The sequence below is a fragment of the Piliocolobus tephrosceles genome, chromosome 9 (assembly GCF_002776525.5).
Source record: "Piliocolobus tephrosceles isolate RC106 chromosome 9, ASM277652v3, whole genome shotgun sequence".
Taxonomy (NCBI): domain Eukaryota; kingdom Metazoa; phylum Chordata; class Mammalia; order Primates; family Cercopithecidae; genus Piliocolobus; species Piliocolobus tephrosceles.
In genome coordinates this window covers 30292410-30311267 of record NC_045442.1, presented here as the reverse complement: position 1 = coordinate 30311267, position 18858 = coordinate 30292410, and the positions used below count along the sequence as shown (strand labels likewise).

General features: G+C 45.6%; 1 protein-coding gene and 1 pseudogene across 2 annotated transcripts in view; one reads left to right on the top strand and one right to left on the bottom strand.

Annotated features, from left to right (window-relative positions):
- PCGF6 (polycomb group ring finger 6) overlaps positions 1–9193 on the bottom strand; it is a 48122-nt gene extending 38929 nt beyond the window's left edge. Inside the window, exons 1-6 of the mRNA XM_023206544.1 lie at positions 8739–9193; positions 6973–7072; positions 6786–6882; positions 5483–5538; positions 5326–5385; positions 3109–3217 (exon numbers count right to left, since the gene is read on the bottom strand). Coding sequence (XP_023062312.1) covers positions 3109–3217; positions 5326–5385; positions 5483–5538; positions 6786–6882; positions 6973–7072; positions 8739–9098 — 782 coding nt within the window. The 5' untranslated portion in view covers positions 9099–9193. The remainder of the gene's footprint in view (positions 1–3108; positions 3218–5325; positions 5386–5482; positions 5539–6785; positions 6883–6972; positions 7073–8738) is intronic.
- A 6328-nt stretch (positions 9194–15521) lies between these two features.
- Positions 15522–16240, top strand: LOC111538864 (annotated as a pseudogene). The gene has a single exon (XR_002730479.1). The product of XR_002730479.1 is annotated as a 40S ribosomal protein S8 pseudogene (transcript).
- The last annotated feature ends 2618 nt before the right edge of the window (positions 16241–18858 follow it).

Genomic DNA, 18858 nt, shown 5'->3' with positions numbered 1-18858 from the left:
CAACTCTTGACATCAAGTAATCTGTCCACCTCGGCCTCCCAGAGTGCTGGGATTACAGGCGAGAGCCACTGCATCCGGCCAATTCTTTCTAATTTTCAAATTTTAATTAGCTAGTCATTAAAAGATATTACTCCAGCATTCTTTTGATTAGTATGAAAACAAAAGAAAAGTCACACTGTCACATGTGTAAAAATTCAAACACAACGGCAAGTAAGACTTTTTCCCATCCTAGAGTCATAGACTCCAGTGTCGCCTCCTAGGGACATTGCCATTAATATGTTCTATTTTTTTTTTTTTTTTTTGTTCCAGCAGAGTCTTTCTGTCTCCCACGCTGGAGTGCAGTGGCACAATCTCAGCTCACTGCAACCTCTGCCTCCCAATTCAAGCAATTCTCCTGCCTCAGCCTCCCAAGTAGCTGGAATCACAGGCGCGTGCCACCACACCTAGATAATTTTTTACGTTTTTGGTAGAAACAGTGTTTCACCATGTTGGCCAGGCTGGTCTCAAACTCCTAATCTCAAGTGATCCACCCACCTCGGCCTCCCCAAGTGCTGGGATTAAAAGAGTGAGCCACTGCACCCGTATTTTTTTTTTTTTTTTTCCAGACAGAGTTTCACTCTCATTGTCCAGGCTGGAGTGCAATGACACGATCTTGGGTTACTGCAACCTCTGCCTCCCAGGTTCAAGTGATTCTCCCACCTCAACCTCCCAAGTAGCTGGGACTACAGGCACCCGCCACAACACCTGGCTCATTTTTGTATTTTTAGTAGAGACAGGGTTTCATCATGTTGGTCAGGGTGATCTTGAACTCCTGACCTTAGGTAATCTGCCCGCCTTGGCCTCCCAAAGTGCTGGGATTACAGGCATAAGCCACCATGCCCCGGCCGATATGTTCTTATATGGCCTTTCAGGAATGGTCTGTGCACATAAAAAGTATATGTGTACATGCATATTTTCCACCATCCTCTTTTTAGAAAACTTAAGTAAGCACATGGTACGTGTGCTTGCCTTTCTGCACCTTGCTTTTCCCACTTAATACATCTTGGAGATTATTCTACATCGTCACACACATTATTATATTAGCGCATATTCATGTATGGGCATACCATTATTTAACCTACTCCCTTATAGAGACATAAATTGTAACACTCTTTAATAATAGAAATTGCTGGATTAAAATTTGGAATTACATGATTTCTTCTAATTTTTCCAAAGGGATCTTTATGTCATTATCATCAACCACTACTATGGGCTTCTTGGGGACATAAGAAATGTCTCTTGCCTATTAGGGGTTCTTAATATCAGTTGAGAGCACAAAGTGAATATACAAGGAGATAAATACAACAAAGCACACACTAGATAATAAATGATACAAGCAGCCCAGAGTTATAAAGAGATGACTGAGAAGTAAAATAGTCAACAGTGATACAACATGAGAAATCTAGATTTTTCCAAGAAAGGCATTTTAGTTTACTATGTCAGCCAGTTATGCGTTTGAAAACTACAGTTTGATACTTGCCAACTCTGGGACCATGACAGTCTGCTTAACATTGCTGCAGTAAAATGGAGTACACCATATGCTACAGTGTATGAAAGAAGCCATTTATTCTAATTAGAAAAGTATCTAGCTGGGCACGGTGGCTCACTTCTGTAATCCAAACACTTTGGGAGGCTGAGGTGGGTGGATCACCTGAGGTCAGGAGACCAGCTTGGCCAACATGGCAAAACCCTGTCTCTACTAAAACTACAAAAATTAGCCAGGCGTGGTGGTATGTGCCTGCAGTCCCAGTTACTCGGGAGGCTGAGGCAGGAGAATCCCTTGAACCTGGGAGGCAGCAGTTGCAATGAGCTGAGATTGCGCCACTGCACTCCAGCCTAGGCAACAGAGTAAAAAAATCTCTGCCAAAAAAAAAAAAAAAAAAAAAAAAAAAAAGAAAGAAAGGTATCTAACTAATTTGGCAAAATCAAGTAAAGTTGAAGAGGGAACACATACCCTAAGACTGAGTAAAACTACACTCGTGGGGAACTATCTATCTCATATATACACAGGAGATACATATGAGTATGTTTACAGCAATATTGTTTATAATAGCATCAAGTAAATAAACCCACAAACCTGGAAACAACCTAAATATTCAACAGAACAGGAAAAGATAAGAAATAATGTATTCATTTTAATGGAATGCCAGATAATGGTAAAAATGAATGAACTAGAGCCATATATTTCAATAGGGATGAATCACACAATACTGAGTGAAAAGCATACCATTTCAAGTTTGGCAAAAACAATGCTACATACTGCTCAGGAATAGATATACAAGTGGCAACCACATGAAAAAAAAAGGCATGGGAATGACAAACACTTTTTTTTGTTTTTGAGACAGAGTCTCACTCTGTCACCCAGATTGGAGTGCAGTGGCACAATCTTGAGTCACTTCAACCTCCGCTGCCTGGTTTCAAATGATTCTCCTGCCTCAGCCTCCTGAGTATGGGATTATAGGCACCTGCCACCATGCCTGGCTAATTTTTGTATTTTTAGGAGAGACAGGGTTTCACCATGTTGGTCAGGCTGGTCTTGAACTCCTGAACTCGTGATTCGTCCACCTCAGCCTCCCAAAGTGCTGGGATTACAGGCGTAAGCCACGATGCCCAGTCTTTTTTTTTTTTTTAGACGGAGTTTTGCTCTTGTCACCTGGGCTGGAGTGCAATGGCATCATCTTGGCTCACTGCAACCTCTGCCTCCCAGGTTCAGGCTATTCTCCTGCCTCAGCCTCCTGAGTAGCTGGGATTACAGATGCCCGCCACCATGCCCAGCTAATTTTTTTGTATTTTTAGTAGAGATGGGGTTTCGCCGTGTTAGTCAGGCTGGTCTCGAACTCCTGACCTCAGGTGATCCACTCACCTCAGCCTCCCAAAGTGCTGGGATTACAGGCGTGAGCCATCGCACCCGACCCTTTATACTTTTTTCTAATTATTTCTAATATTCAATTATTTCATAATTCTCACAGGGGATGTCAGAAAAACTTGATTTTACCTGAGTTCAGAACGATTTCCTGTTAGGACTTTTAACATTCTTTAAGTTAAAAGGCAGATTTTTAGGGTACTCACCCAATGAACTCCAGTAATAAAGACATATCAAGTTCTGGTGGAATACGAAACACTGATTCTAGGGCTTTTTTAGATCTTCCTTTGCTTGAAGGGACTGGTTGTGGAACAGCTATTTAATAGTTAAACAAAAATGTTAATTAAGAATAAAAATGTCATAAATTGAGATCTTTGGAAAAATAACTACACAAGTATTGTAACTATGTTGAGTATTTAAAAGATCATAAAGCACTCAATCTCCCTGTCTTTAATGACATCAGCTAATCTGTCAAAGCCAGTGCAATGAGAGGGAAGCCTGGGACCACTCCACAATGGAAGGCAAACATGTGGCGGGCTTATTAGGGCTGCAGAGAGAGCTCATCAGAACAGCAACATGTGTAGACAACCCTGCATAAGCTCTACCATGTGCCAGGGCTCATACTCAGCACTTCACATGCATCATCTCATTCATCCTTACTGTAGTCCCATGATATAGGTACCAGTGCTACTCTTTTTTTTCCCTTAACTAATAAAGAAACTGAGATGGCCAGTCACCATGGCTCATGCCTATAATCCCAACCCTTTGGGAGGCTGAGGTGGGTGGATCACCTGAGGTCAGGAGTTCGAGATCAGCCTGGCCAACATCGCAAAACCCCATCCCTACTAAAAATACAAAAATCAGCCAGGCATGGTGGCGTGTGCCTATAATTCCAGCTATTTGGGAGGCTGAGACAGGAGGATCGCTTGAGACTGGAAGGTGGAGGTTGTAGTGAGCCAAGATCATGCTATTGCACTCCAGCTTAGGCGACAAGAGCGAAACTCTGTCTCAAAAAAAAAAAAAAAAAAAGAAACTGAGGCTTAGAGAGAATAAGCAATATGTATAAGGTCACCCAGGTAACTAAGTCAAAGAACCAGGATTTAGGCTAACCAAGGTGGTTTACCCCTGTAATCCCAGCACTTTGGGAGGCCGAGGTGGGTGGATCACTTGAAGTCAGGAGTTCGGAACCAGCCTGGTCAACATGGTGAAACCCCATCTCTACTAAAAATACAAAAAAAATTAGCCAGGTGTGGTGGCACATGCCTGTAATCCCAGCTACTCGGGAGGCTGAGGCAGATGAATTGCTTGAACCTGGGAGGCAGAGGTTGCAGTAAGCCAAGATCACGCCACTGCACTCCAGCCTGTGCGGCAGAGCGAGATTCCATCTCATCAAAAAAAAAAAGCCAGGCACGGGGGCTCACGCCTGTAATCCCAGCACTTCGGGAGGCCAAGGTGGGCAGATCACCTGAGGTCAGGAGTTCAAGACCAGCCTGACCAACATGGAGAAACCCCGTCTCTATTAAAAATACAAAATTGGCCAGGCATGGTGGCTTAAGTCTGTAATCCCAGCACTTTGGGAGACCAAGGCGGGCAGATCACGAGGTCAAGAGATTGAGACCATCCTGGCCAACATGGTGAAACCCCGTCTCTACTAAAAATACAAAAATTAGCTGGGTGTGGTGGCAGGCGCCTGTAGTCCCAGCTACTTGGGAGGCTGAGACAGGAGAATCGCTTGAGCCCAGAAGGCAGAGGTTGCAGTGAGCCAAGATCATGCACTGCACTCCAGCCTGGTGACATCTCAAAAAATAATAATAATAAATAAAAATACAAAATTAGCCAGGTGTGGTGGCACATGCCTGTAATCCCAGCTACTTGGGAGGCTGAGGCAGGAGAATTGCTTGAACCCGGCAGGCGGAGGTTGCGGTAAGCTGAGATCACAGCATTGCACTCCAGTCTGGCAACAAGAGCAAAACTCCATCTCAAAATAAAAAGAACCAGGATTTAAATCCAAATCTATTTGACATCCATTCCATGACATTATATCATCATAAAAACTAACACTGGAACAGTTACTGTGTGCCAGGCTCTGTTTTAAGTGCTTATATTACTCAATATTTTTTTTTAATGAAGTGGTATGATTATCACTATTTTGTAGATGAAGAAACAGATATTTAAGTATGTAACTGGCTTGGCTTAAGTTATACACCTCACAAAATGGCAGGGCTAGGAACAAACTCAGAGAAGCTAGCTCCATAGTCTGCAATCTCTAATTTTTATAAATAAATTGGATTACATACAGCATTACCTTCAAAATCTCTCTGATCATATAACAAGCTAACCCCAAAAGGAACTTCAAAGGGCACATATTTTATTGTTAGTATTCTTTAATCTATAAGTACATTATAGTATACACCCAAACTTACCAGGTTTAGGTACTTCTAGACCTCTTTCTTTATAGAAATCATGCATTTGCTTTTTTTCTCCTAAAAAATGATAAAACACAGACTAAATTACACTTAAAATGTAACTAGTAGAGTCAGAGATTCTGGGATTCACAACCATGTAATAAAAGAAACTTACTTTCCTCTAGATTGATCACTAATTTGTACACTATGTCTTGTAACTGTCGGTCCAACCTAATAAAAGGAAAGGATGGAGAATACCTCAGAATTCAGAAAAATGCATTTTGGTACAGAGTGAGTTAATTGTGTTTTCTCTTGAAAGTAGGTATCTTCTTTCTCAGAGGTGAGTTACTTTTAAGTAGAATTTACAGTTCCTAAAATATAACTCACTCAAGAAAACCTTAAGTAAATATATGCAATCATAAGTATTCACAGATTCTTGAATGGGTAACTAAACTGTTTCATGTGCATTGATTTCTGTGTGTGTGTGACAAGGTCTCATTTTGTCACCCAGGCTGGAGTGTAGTGGCTCAATCATGGCTCACTACAGCCCCTACTTCCTAGGCTTAAGTGGATTTTCCCACCTCAGCCTTCCAAATAGCTGGGACTAAAGGCGTGTGACACCACGCCTTGTTAATTTGATTTTATTCCCTTCATAAGAATACGAGTTGAGGGCAGAGACTGTATTTTGAACTTCTATCATCTGCAAAGCACTCCTGTGTGAAGGTAGTAAAAAATCAGTAGTATATGTTGAATAAATAACAGTAATCTACTGTTAGTACTTTTCCTCTCTTAAGAAACTGAGTATGAACTGGAAATTTGATTAATAAGCCGCAATGAGCTATGACAAATGGGCTTTACTAAAGAGGCCAGTTGTTTCAGGTATTACTTCTAAAAAAACAGAATTTGGAATACCTATATACTGGAAATGAAAAGCCTAAACTAGCCTCATTAACCTGAATGAGTGATGATGGGATTAAAATTCTCAGGAAAGAGGCCTGTGCCTCTTTTAAGTCCTCAGCAGATATTACAGTGCCTGGTACATAGTAAGTGCTCTATACATATTTCTTAAAAGAATATGTAGTTCCCTTTTAATTTTTAGAGAGGTCAAGAATTTTTTTGAGACATTCTCCTCACTCTGTTGCCCAGGCTGGAGTACAGTGGCACGATCTTGGCTCCTGCAACCTGTCTCCCAGGTTCAAGTGATTCTCCTGCCTCAAGCTCCCAAGTAGCTGGGATTACAGGCATGTGCCGCCACTCCTGGCTAATAGTGGAGATGGGGTTTCACCATGTTGGCCAGGTTGGTCTTGAACTCCTGACCTCAAGTGATCCACCCACCTCGGCCTCCCAAAGTGCTGGGATTATGGCGTTAGTCGCTGACCCCATCCTGAGAGGTCAAGAATTTATTCCAACTATATAACTTCAAGCTTTCAGAAAAAGTTATATTTAAAATACAATTGTAACTTATATATTCTTCTTACCTTATGTTATAAAGAGGTTGTGTCTGATGTACTACTATATTGCATTTTGGACATCTGTTGCTGTAGTAAAAATGTCTTACAATGCAGCTTTTACAAACTGTTGAAAAAAGAAAATGTTGAAGTCAGGATGCTTTGAAAACATTTCAAAAACTGAAAAATTATTCAGAAATGTGACCAGTATGCTTACAGGTATGAAGACATTCTGTAATGGTAGTTGCATCTATTAAGTAACCTTTGCAAATGGAACACAAGATGTATGGGGTCAGCTCAGAGAGATTAATCAGGCGCTGCAAATACAATAGAAACAGTTTTAAAATACAAGTCCTTGCCTTTTTCATTTTTTTTTTTTTTTTTTTGAGACGGAGTCTCACTCTAGCCCAAGCTCATTGCAACCTCCGCCTCCTGGGTTAAAGCGATTCTCCTGCCTCAGCCTCCCGAATAGAGGGGATTAGAGGTGCGCACAACCACCTCTGGCTAATTTTTGTATTTTTAGTAGAGATGGGGTTTCACAATGGTGGCCAGGCTGGTCTCGAACCCCTGACCTCAGGTGATCCACCCGCCACAGCCTCCCAAAGTGCTAGGATTACAAGCGTGAGCCGCCGTGCTCAGTCCACCTTCCGCAAAACCTTAAACCATAATCTCAAAATGTCATTGCAACATGGAAACATTTACCTCCAACCCATTAAAATACCGCTGAAAGTTACAATAATAACATAATATAAATTATTGTTTCTTTCCTTTTTTTTTGAGAGGGAGTCTGGCTCTGTCGCCCAGGCTGGAGTGCAGCGGCAGGATCTTGGCTCACTGCAACCTCCGCCTCCCGGATTCAAGTGATTCTCCTACCTCAGCCTCCTGAGTAGCTGGGATTACAGGCGCGTGCCACCACGCCTGGCTACTTTTCGTCATTTTTAGTAAAAACGGCGTTTCATCGTTTTGGTCAGGCTGAACTCCTGACCTCGTGATCCACCCCCCTTGGCCTCCCAAAGTGCTGGGATTATAGGCGTGAGCCACAGCGCCCAGCCAAATTACTGTTTCAAAAGGATCTTTACGCCGGGCGCGGTGGCTCATGCCTGTAATCCCAGCACTTTGGGAGGCTGAGGCGGGCGGGTCATGAGGTCAAGAGATCGAGACCATCCTCGCTATAACGGTGAAACCCCCATTTCTACTAAAAATAAAAAAAGTAGCAGGGCGTGGTGGCGGGCGCCTTGTAGTCCCAGCTACTCCAAAGGCTGAGGCAGGAGAATCGCAAGAACCTGGGAGGCGGAGTTTGCAGTGAGCCGAGATCCTGCCACTGCACTCCAGCCTGGGCGACAGAGCGAGACGCCGTCTCAAAAAAATACAAAACGAAATTTAAAAAAGGATCTTTGCTGCCCAGTAAGCAGTAGCTTCAATAATTATTTACAGGACAGGCTACATGGCTCACATCTGTAATCCTTTGGAAGGCCAGAGAGGGAGAATCACTCGAACCCAGGAGTTCGAGAACTGCCTGGGAACATAGGGAGCCCTCCACGCTTTAAAAAAAAAAAAAAAGTTTAATTAGCCCGGCTTGGTGGCGCGTGCCTGTAGTCCCAGCTACTCCGGAGCCTGAGGCGGGAGGATCGCCTGAGGCCAGGAGTTGGAGGCTGCAGTGAGTTATGGTCGCACCACTGCACTCCAGCCTGGGCGACCCTGTCACAAAATAATTGTGATTATTAACAGAACGAATGAGTCGGACTCGCATAGCCTAAGTGACCTGCAGGAACCTCACAAAATAAGCGGGTAGAGACCTGGGCCGGGCCGCAGGCCTGTCGGCGCCACACGCCTAGGCAGCCGGGGCCGGGGTCGGGGGAGGTCGGCTCCAGTGCTCCGGGCGGCAGTGGCGCACTAGGATCGGGCCCACACTCGGCCGACGACTGCCAGCTACGTCCCTGACGCCGCTTGAGCCCGGAGGGGTCGCGCGGGGGCTCTAAATACCTCCTCCTCGTCCTCCGAGTCCTGCCGGCCTCCCTCCAGCCTCAACGAGAAGTGACTCATGTCCTCCTCCTCCTCCTCTTCTTCCTCCTCCAGCTCCTCTTCTTCTTCCAACTCCTCGTCCTCGTCCTCGAAGCGGCCTCTGAAGCGGCCCAGGCTGCGCTCCGGCTCCAGCTCAGGGGGCCGAGAGCCGGAGCAGCCGGGAGCCCCAGTCTCAGACAGAGGCGCCGGTCCCTCCTCACCCGCTGCGGGTGCGGGGGTGAGGGCGGGCGGGGAGGCGGGAAGCGGAGGCGGCAAGGCTGCAGCTCCCTCGGCTTTGGCAGCGCCCACGCTGCCCGCCGTCACCACCGCGACCCCCTCCATAGTCAGGAAAGACACCAGGCCAGACGCGCCGAGGCGAGGCAAGGCGAGGCGAGGCGGCGGGAGAGCGCGGGAGTTCAGTCCGCCTCGGGCGCCCCCACTACGCAGGCGCGGCAGCCTGAGGTGCCCGCCGGGAAATGTGGTTTAGCGACCTTCACCTCCGCCGGGCGCAAACCCCGCAGCTCCTGGGCAGGCAGCGGGGCGAGCGTGCGGCACCTTAAAGGAATCTCACCAAATTTTCCCCTTGGAAGGGGACGCTCTTTTCGCCGCCTTTTAAAACCAACAAAATCGCTACCGTTCCAAGCAACAATATTCCGTTTGCATCATCTAATTCACAGAGCACTGAACTAGGTAGCATATGATGTTGCATTACAAATAATAATCATTTCCATTTGAGTACCAATTATGCATTTCTTCTGCGGCAAATCACGTCCATCCAAGATTATTTCCCTTAGGAAGTATGAAGTTCCTATTCTGAAGTATGTACGTTTATTTATTTCAAGGAATTATATAGTGTATTGATACAAGATGAAATTCTAATCACTATTCAAACATCATCCATGTAACCCCCATCCCATAAAGCCCATTATATTGAATTCAAAAAACTCTTTTTTTTTTTTTTGAGACGTAGTTACCCTCTTCTCGCTCAGGCTGGAGTGCAGTGGCGCTCACTACAACCTCCGCCTCCCGGGTCCAAGCGATTCTCCTGCCTCAGGCTCCCAAACAGCTGGGACTACAGGCCCCCGCCACCACGACCAGCTAACTTTTGTATTTTTAGTAGAGACAGGGTTTCACCATGTTGACCAGGCTGGTCTCAAACTTCTGATCTCAGGTGATCCACCCGCCTCGGCCTCCCAGTGTTGGGGTTACAGGCGTGAGCCAGGGCTCCAGGCTAAACAAACATTTATTGAGGGCCTATTGTAGCAGAAACTCAGACCCACCCAGGTACACCCCACCCCATTGCCCAATTTTATTGAGAGGTTTGGAATTGACTTAACATTATCCTTGCTGGTGCGGGCGCGGTGGCTCACGCCTGTAATCCCAGCACTTTGGGAGGCCGAGGCGGGTGGATTACGAGGTCAGGAGTTCAAGACCAGCCTGGCCAACATGGTGAAACCGTCTCTACTAAAAATACGAAAATTAGGCCGCGCGCGGTGGCTCAAGCCTGTAATCCCAGCACTTTGGGAGGCCGAGACGGGTGGATCACGAGGTCAGGGGATCGAGACCATCCTGGCTAACATGGTGAAACCCCGTCTCTACTAAAAAATACAAAAAACTAGCCGGGCGAGGTGGCGGGCGCCTGTAGTCCCAGCTACTCGGGAGGCTGAGGCAGGAGAAGGGCGTGAACCCGGGAGGCGGAGCTTGCAGTGAGCTGAGATCCGGCCACTGCACTCCAGCCCGGGCGACAGAGTGAGACTCCGTCTCAAGAAAAAATAAATAAATAAAAATAAAAATAAAAATACGAAAATTAGCTGGGCATGGTGGCGCGTGCCTGTAATCCCAGCTACTTGGGAGGCTAAGGCAGAAGAATCGCTTGAGCCCGGAAGGCGTAGGTTGCACTGAGCCGAGATCACGCCATTGCACTCCAGCCTGGGCTACAGAGCGAGACTCCGGCTCAAACAAAACAAAACAATCAAAAAACCCCGAAAAACCGTTATCCTTGCAAAGATAATGCCAGCTAATGTCACGATGCCTGCGAGCCAGATTTGGGAAGTCAAATGCTTCTAATCAAATAATGCCTGGCAAAGTCACATTTAAGAGCTGAATGTGACCAGGCGCAGTGGCTCCCACCTGTAATCCCAGCACTTTGGGAGGCCGAGGCAAGCGGATTACCTGAGGTCGGGAGAGACCAGCCTGACCAACATGGAGAAACCCCATCTCTACTAAAAATACAAAATTAACCGGGCATGGTGGCGCATGTCTGTAATCCCAGCTACTCGGGAGGCTGAGGCAGGAGAATCACTTGAACACAGGAGGTGGAGGCTGTGGTGAGCCAAGATGGCACCACTGCACTCCAGCCCCCTGGGCAACAAGAGCGAGACTCCATCTCAAAAAATAAAAAATAAATAAATTTAAAAAATATGGCTAGGCACAACGGCTCAAGCCTGTAACCCCAGTACTTCAGAAGGCTGAGTCGGGTGGATCACGAGGTCAGGAGTTTGAGACCAGCCTGACCAACATGGTGAAACTCCATCTCTACTAAAAATTCGAAAATTAGCCGGGCGTGGTGGCACAGGCCTGTAATCCCAGCTACTCAGGAGGCTGAGGCAGGAGAATCACTTGAACCCAGGAGACAGAGGTTGCAGTGAGCAGAGATCACACCACTGCACTCCAGCCTTGGCGACAGAATGAGACTCTGTCTCAAAAAAAAATAAAAATAAAAATAAAAATAAAATAAAATAAAATAGCTGAATGTGTGCCAGGGGTGGTGATTCATTGAGGCTGAGGCAGGAGAATCTCTTGAGCCCCGGAGGCGGGGGTTGCAGTGAGCAAAGATGGCGCCACTGCACTCCAGCCTGGGCGCCAGAAGGAGATCTGGTCTCAAAAAAAAAAAAAAAAAGAAAAAGAAAAAGGAAAAAGAAAATGCTGGCTGGGCGCAGTGGCTCACGCCTGTAATCCTAGCACTTTGGGAGGCCGAGGCAGGCAGATCACCTGAGGTCAGGAGCTCGAGACCAGCCTGACCAACATGGAGAAACCCCGTCTCTACTAAAAATACAAAATTAGCCAGGCGTGGAGGTGTATGCCTGTAATCGGGAGGCTGAAGGAGGAGAATCGCTTGAACCCGGGAGGCAGAGGTTGCAGTGAGCCGAGGGCGCCCCATTGCACTCCAGCCTGGGCGACTAGAGGGAAAACTCCGTCTTAAAAAAAAAAAAAAAAAGACAATGCTGAATGTGTTGTTACTGAATAATAGTAATACTAATTTGGTTGGGAGCAGTGTAAGTACTGCTTAGGGAACTGATGAGGAATTCATGTCATGGTGTTTCCTTGGGGAACAGTGAACCAAGTTAAGCACTCACATTGCTTCTGGACCAGACCCTGCCTCTCTTTCTCCAGTCCCAACGTCTGGTCAAGCTTGAGATACTGAAGTCTGGAAGACCCAAGAAGGAATGAAAGGAAGAAAATGTCTCCTAAAACATGGAGGAGGTATCGACTCCAGAGGGTTGGAAATAAAAACGACTATAGTATTGAAAAAGAGTGCCTCAAGTGGATGTTCACAGAGCTCTACAGTGATTCCACATAGTCAGGAGTTAAAGACCAGCCTGGGAAACACAGTGACAGCCCATCTCAAAAACAAAAACAAAAACAAAACATGCAATCCAATTTCGAAATGGACAAATAATCTGAATAAACATTTTTCCAAAGAGAATATATCAATAAGCATATGAAAAGATGGTCAACATCATACGTCTTCATGGAAATGCAAACCAAAATTACAATAATATGCTATTTCACCCTATTAGATTTTTTTTTTTTTTGAGACAGAGTCTCACTCTGTTGCCCAGGCTGGAGTGCAGTGGCATGATCTTGTCTCACTGCCATCTCTGCCTCCTGGCTGCAAGCAATTCTCATGCCTCAGCCTCTCAGTAGCTAGGACTACAGAAGTACGCCACCACACCCAGCTATTTTTTGTAGAGATGTGGTTTTGCCATGTTGGTCAAGCTGGTCTCGAACTCCTGACCTCAAGTGGTCCATCTGCCTCTACCTCCCAAAGTGCTGGGATTACAGGCATGAGCCACTGTGCCCAGCCTACTTCACCCTATTAGGATGGCTATAATAATAAACAAATAATAAAAAGTTTTGTGGAGGATGTAGAGAAATGGGAACCCTCACATGTAGTTGCTGAGAATGTCAAATGGTGCAGCAACTTTGAGAAACACTCTGGCAGTTCTCAAAAGGTTGAACATAAAGTTACCATATGAGCCAGCAATTTCACTCTTAGGTATATAAAGAAAATTAAAACATATGTTCACACAAAAACTCTTACATGAATGCTAATACCGACATTATTCCTAATAACAAAAAATTAGAATAAACTCCAATATCCATCAACTGATAATGGATAAATAAAATGTCATTGATCCACTCAGTGGAATATTATTTAGCTACATTTTATTATTTCATAAAAAAATGAAGCAATGGGCCAGGCGCAGGGGCTCAGGCCTGTAATCCCAGCACTTTGGGAGGCTGAGGTGGGCCGCGGGATCACTTGAAGTCAGGAATTCGAGACCAGCCTGGCCAATATGGTGAAACCCTGTCTCTACTAAAAATACAAAAATTAGCCGGACATGGTGGCACATGCCTGTATGTATTCCCAACTACTCAGGAGGCTGAGACAGGAGAATCGCTTGAACCCGGGAGGCAGAGTTTGCAGTAAGCCGTGGTCATGCCACTACCCTCCAGCCTGGGCGACAGAGCAAGGCTCTGTCTCAAAAAGAAAAAAAAAAAGGCCGGGCGCGGTGGCTCAAGCCTGTAATCCCAGCACTTTGGGAGGCCGAGACGGGCGGATCACGAGGTCAGGAGATCGAGACCATCCTGGCTAACACGGTGAAACCCCGTCTCTACTAAAAATACAAAAACTAGCCGGGTGAGGTGGCGGGCGCCTGTAGTCCCAGCACTTTGGGAGGCTGAGGCGGGCGGATCACAAGGTCAGGAGATCGAGACCACGGTGAAACCCCGTCTCTACTAAAAATACAAAAAAAAGCCGGGCGCCGTAGCGGGCGCCTGTAGTCCCAGCTACTCGGGAGGCTGAGGCAGGAGAATGGCGGGAACCCGGGAGGCGGAGCTTGCAGTGAGCGGAGATAGCGCCACTGCACTCCAGCCTGGTGGACAGAGCGAGACTCCATCTCAAAAAATAAAATAAAATAAAATAAAAACTACAAAAAACTAGCCGGGCGAGGTGGTGGCGCCTATAGTCCCAGCTACCCGGGAGGCTGAGGCAGGAGAATGGCGTGAACCCGGGAGGCGGAGCTTGCAGTGAGCCGAGATCTGGCCACAGCACTCCAGTGAGACTCCGTCTCAAAAAAAAAAAAAAAAAAAAAAAAAAACAGCAGCAGCAATGGCCAATCAGCATATGAAAAACGGCTAAATATCACTAATCATTAAAGAAATGCAAATCAAAACCACAAGGAGGCTGTAATCCTAGTACTTTGGGAAGTAGAGGCGGGCAGATCACTTAACGTCTCAATGTCAGGAGTTTGAGACCAGCCTGGCCAACATGGTGAATTCCTGTCTCGACCAAAAATATAAAAAAATAGGCCAGAGGAGATGGCTCATGCCTGTAATCCCAGCACTTTGGGAGGCCAAGGCGGGCAGATCACCTGAGGTCTGGAGTTCAAGACCAGCCTGACCAATATGGTGAAACCCTGTCTCTACTAAAAATACAAAATTAACCAGGCGTGGTGGTACATGCCTGTAATCCCAGCTACTTGGGAGGCTGAGACAGGAGAATCGCTTGAACCCGCGAGGAGGAGGTAGCAGTGAGCTGAGATCGCGCCATTGCACTCTAGCTTGGGCAACAAGAGCGAAACTCCATCTCAAAATAAAATAAAATAATTATATATATATATATATAAATTAGCCAAGCATGTTGGCATGAGCCTGTAATCCCAGCCATGATCACACCACTACACTTTAGCCTGGGCAACAGAGTGAGACTCCACCTCAAAACAAACAAACAAACAAAATACAAATACTATATAATTCCACTTATATGCGATACTTAGGGTGGTTAAGGTCATAGAGACAGAAAGTAAAATCCTGGTTACCAGGAGCTGGGCAGAGGAGAAATGGAGAGTTTCTGTTTTGTGGGTTCGGAGTTTCAGTTTGGGAAGATGAAAAGGATCTGGAGATGGAGGGTGGTGATGGGGCTGCACAACAATGTGACTGTATTTAATGACACTGACCTGTACATTAAATATGGCTAAAGTGGTAAATTCTATGTTTTACGTATATTGTACCATAATACAAAGTAATACATATGATAAAGAATTAAGGCTGGGCGCAGTGGCTCATGCCTGTAATCCTAGCACTTTGGGAGGCTGAGGTGGGTGGATCACCTTAGGTCAAGAGTTTGGGACCAGTCTGGCCAACATGGTGAAACCCTCTCTACTAAAAACACAAAAAATTGGCCAGGTGCGGTGGCTCACGCCTGTAATCCCAGCACTTTCGGAGGCTGAGGCGGGCGAATTACGAGGTCAGGAGATCGAGACCATCCTGGCTAACACAGTGAAACCCCGTCTCTACTAAAGAATATAAAAAATTAGCCAGGCATAGTAGTGAGCACCTATAGTCCCAGCTACTCCGGAGGCTGAGGCAGGAGAATTGCACGAACCCAGGAGGCAGAGGTTGCAGTGAGCCGAGACTGTGCCACTGCACTCCAGCCTGGGCGACAGAGCAAGACTCCGTCTCAAAAAAAAAAAAAAAAAAAAAAAAAAAAAAAAGCTCTTTCCAGCCAGCGCCGAGCGATGGGCATTTCTTGGGACAACTGGCACAAGTGCCGCAAAACCGGGGGCAAGAGAAAGCCCTACCACAGGAAGCGGAAGTATGAGTTGGGGCGCCCGGCTGCCAACAGCAAGATTGGCCCCCGCCGCATCCACACAGTCCATGTGGGGGGAGGTAACAAGAAATACCGTGCCCTGAGGCTGGACGTAGGGAATTTCTCCTGGGGCTCAGAGTGTTGTACTGGTAAAACAAGGATCATCGATGTTGTCTACAATGCATCTAATAATGAGCTGGTCCGTACCAAGACTCTGGTGAAGAATTGCATCGTGCTCATCGACAGCACACCGTACCGACAGTGGTACGACTCCCACTACGCGCTGCCCCTGGGCCGCAAGAAGGGAGCCAAGCTGACTCCTGAGGAAGAAGAGATTTTAAACAAAAAACGATCTAAAAAAATTCAGAAGAAATATGATGAAAGGAAAAAGAATGCCAAAATCAGCAGTCTCCTGGAGGAGCAGTTCCAGCAGGGCAAGCTTCTTGCATGCATTGCTTCCAGGCCGGGACAGTGTGGCCCAGCAGATGGCTATGTGCTAGAGGGCAAAGAGTTGGAGTTCTATCTTAGGAAAATCAAGGCCCGGAAAGGCAAACAAATCCTCGTTTTGTCTTCACCCGTGTAATAAAGGTGTTTATTGTTCTGTTCCCCCCCCCCAAAAAAAAAAAAAAAAATTAGCCAGGCATGGTGGCGCATGCCTGTAGTCCCTGTTACTCAGGAGGCTGAGGCACGGGAACCACTTGAACACGGGAGGCAGAGGTTGCAGTGAGCTGAGATCGTGCCATTGCATTCCAGCCTGGGCAATAAGAGAAACTCAGTCAGAACAACAACAAAAAAATTAAAACAACACAAGAAAGTATATACAATAAAATATTGAAGTCCTTTCTCATAATCCCCCTGTTCATGGATTTTAACACACTTATGCTTTCTAAAATACCTGGTATCACACCATCATATTCTTCAGAGGACAACCGTGTGAAAGCCAGCACATGCCTGATAATTACTTCTATACTTCTAGCAGTGGAATTGGTGGGTCACAAGGTAGAAACATTTGCATTTTGGCCACATGTTGAAATTGACAAGTCATTATTTTAGTGAAAATAGGCCTTTTTATTGCTGTTGACAGTGTAATCTGTACAACCTTAAAGAAAGCAATTAGACTGGTGTGTTGGTTCATGCCTGTAATCCCAGAACTTTGGAAGGCCAATGCAGGAGGATTGCTTGAGCCCAGGAGTTCCAGACCACCCTGGCAACATAGTGAGATCCTGTCTCCACAAAAATAAAAAAAAATTTAAAAACCGCCCACAGTAGTACTACACTGCGCATGTAGTCCCAGCTACCTGGGAGGCTGAGGTGGGAGGATCACTGAGCCCAGGAAGTCAAGGCTGCAGTGAGCTGTGATCACACTGCCACAGTCCAGCCTGGGCAACAGAATGAGATCCTGTCTCAAAAAAATTAAAAATAAAAATGAAAGGAAAGAAATTAGTTAACATATAACAAGAAACTTAAAAATATGTACTACTTTTGACAGGCATGATGGCTTACACCTATGATCCCAGTGACTCAAGAGGCTGAGGCAGTAGGACTGCTTAAGCCCAGGTGTTCCAGGCTGCAATGAGCTATGACTGCATCACTTACACCTAGCACTCCAGCACTCCAGCCTGGGTGACAGAGGGAGACCATGATCACACACACACGTTTAAAAATTGGAAAATAAATGAAAATTATCAAAAGAAAGCCAAATAGCTGGGTGTGGTGCTCATGCCTATAATCCTAGCACTTTGGGAGGCCAAGGTGGGCGGATTGCCTGAGCTCAGGAGTTCGAGACCAGCCTGGGCAACATGGTGAAACCCTGTCTCTACTAAAATACAAAAAATTAGCTGAGCACAGTGGCGTGCGCCTGTAGCCCCAGCTACTTGGGAGGCTGAGGCAGGAGAACCGATTGAACCCGGGAGGCAGAGGTTGCAGTGAGCCAAGATCATGCCACTGCACTCCAGCCTGGGCGACAGAGCGAGATTTCATTTCAAAAAAAAAAAAAAAGAAAGAAAAAAGAAAGATACAAGCTTTTTCATGGAAACAGACATGTTGATTTTAAACTTCAAAACATCTATGTTATGTGATAGAAAAAAAACATGTGTAACAATAGCCAGGAAAACACTACAAAGACAAAGCCCCAGCTTGGGCAACATGGTAAAACTACATCTGTATAAAAAACACAAAAATTACCCAGGTGTGATGATCTGCGCCTATAGTCCCAGCTACTTGGGAGGCTGAGATGGGAGGATTGCTTGAGCCAGAGAGGTTGCGGCTGCAGTGAGCCAAGATCCTGCCACTGCACTCCAGACTGGGCAACAGAGTGAGAACCTGGCTCTAAAATAAATAAATAACTTTGTTAGGCTGAGGCGGGTGGGTCATTTGGGCTCTGGAATTCAAGACCAAGCTGGTAATATGGCAAAACCCTGTTTCTAAAAAGAATACAAAAAATAAAAGATTAGCTGGGCGTGGTAGCACTCGCCTGTAGACTCAACTACTAGGGGATAATGGGAGAGTAGGCTGAGGTGGGAGGTTTGCTTAAGCCCACGAGGTAGAGTCTGCAGTGAGCCATAATTGTGCCATTGCACCCCAGCCTAGCTGACAGAGCCAGACCCTGTCTCAAAAATAAAATATAAATCTGTAAGATGTGTTAAAACCCATAAAAGCACATCAAAAAAGTTCAATTTTATTACATGTAAATTAAATGACGATAATGGCAATAAAAATAAACCATACTGAGATACCATTTCTCACCTATCAGAATGGCAAAAATTTAGGAAGTAACAATTCACTCTGTTGATGAGGCTGTGAGGAAATAGTCATTCTCACACGTTGCTGACAGGATTGCAAATTGATACAAACTTTATGGAGGGGAATTCTGCAACACCTGGGAAAACAAAATGTCCACTTATCTTTTCACCTAGCCATCACTCTTCTGGGAATTTATTCTGAAGATATAATCCAACAACATAAAAATACATACACAAAAGGTTATTTAATGCAGCACTGTTGGTAATTATACAACACTGGAAACTAAGTGTCCATACATAGGAGAGTAGTGGAATAAACAATTGAACATCCACAAGATAGAGTTCTGTGAAACGCTAAAAAAAAAAAATTGAAAAATTTCTCTAAAGACAGTTATGATTTCCAGGATACTTTTTTTTTTTTTTTGAGATGGAGTTTTGCTCCTGTTGCCCAGTCTGGAGCGGAACGGCATAATCTTGGCTCACTGCA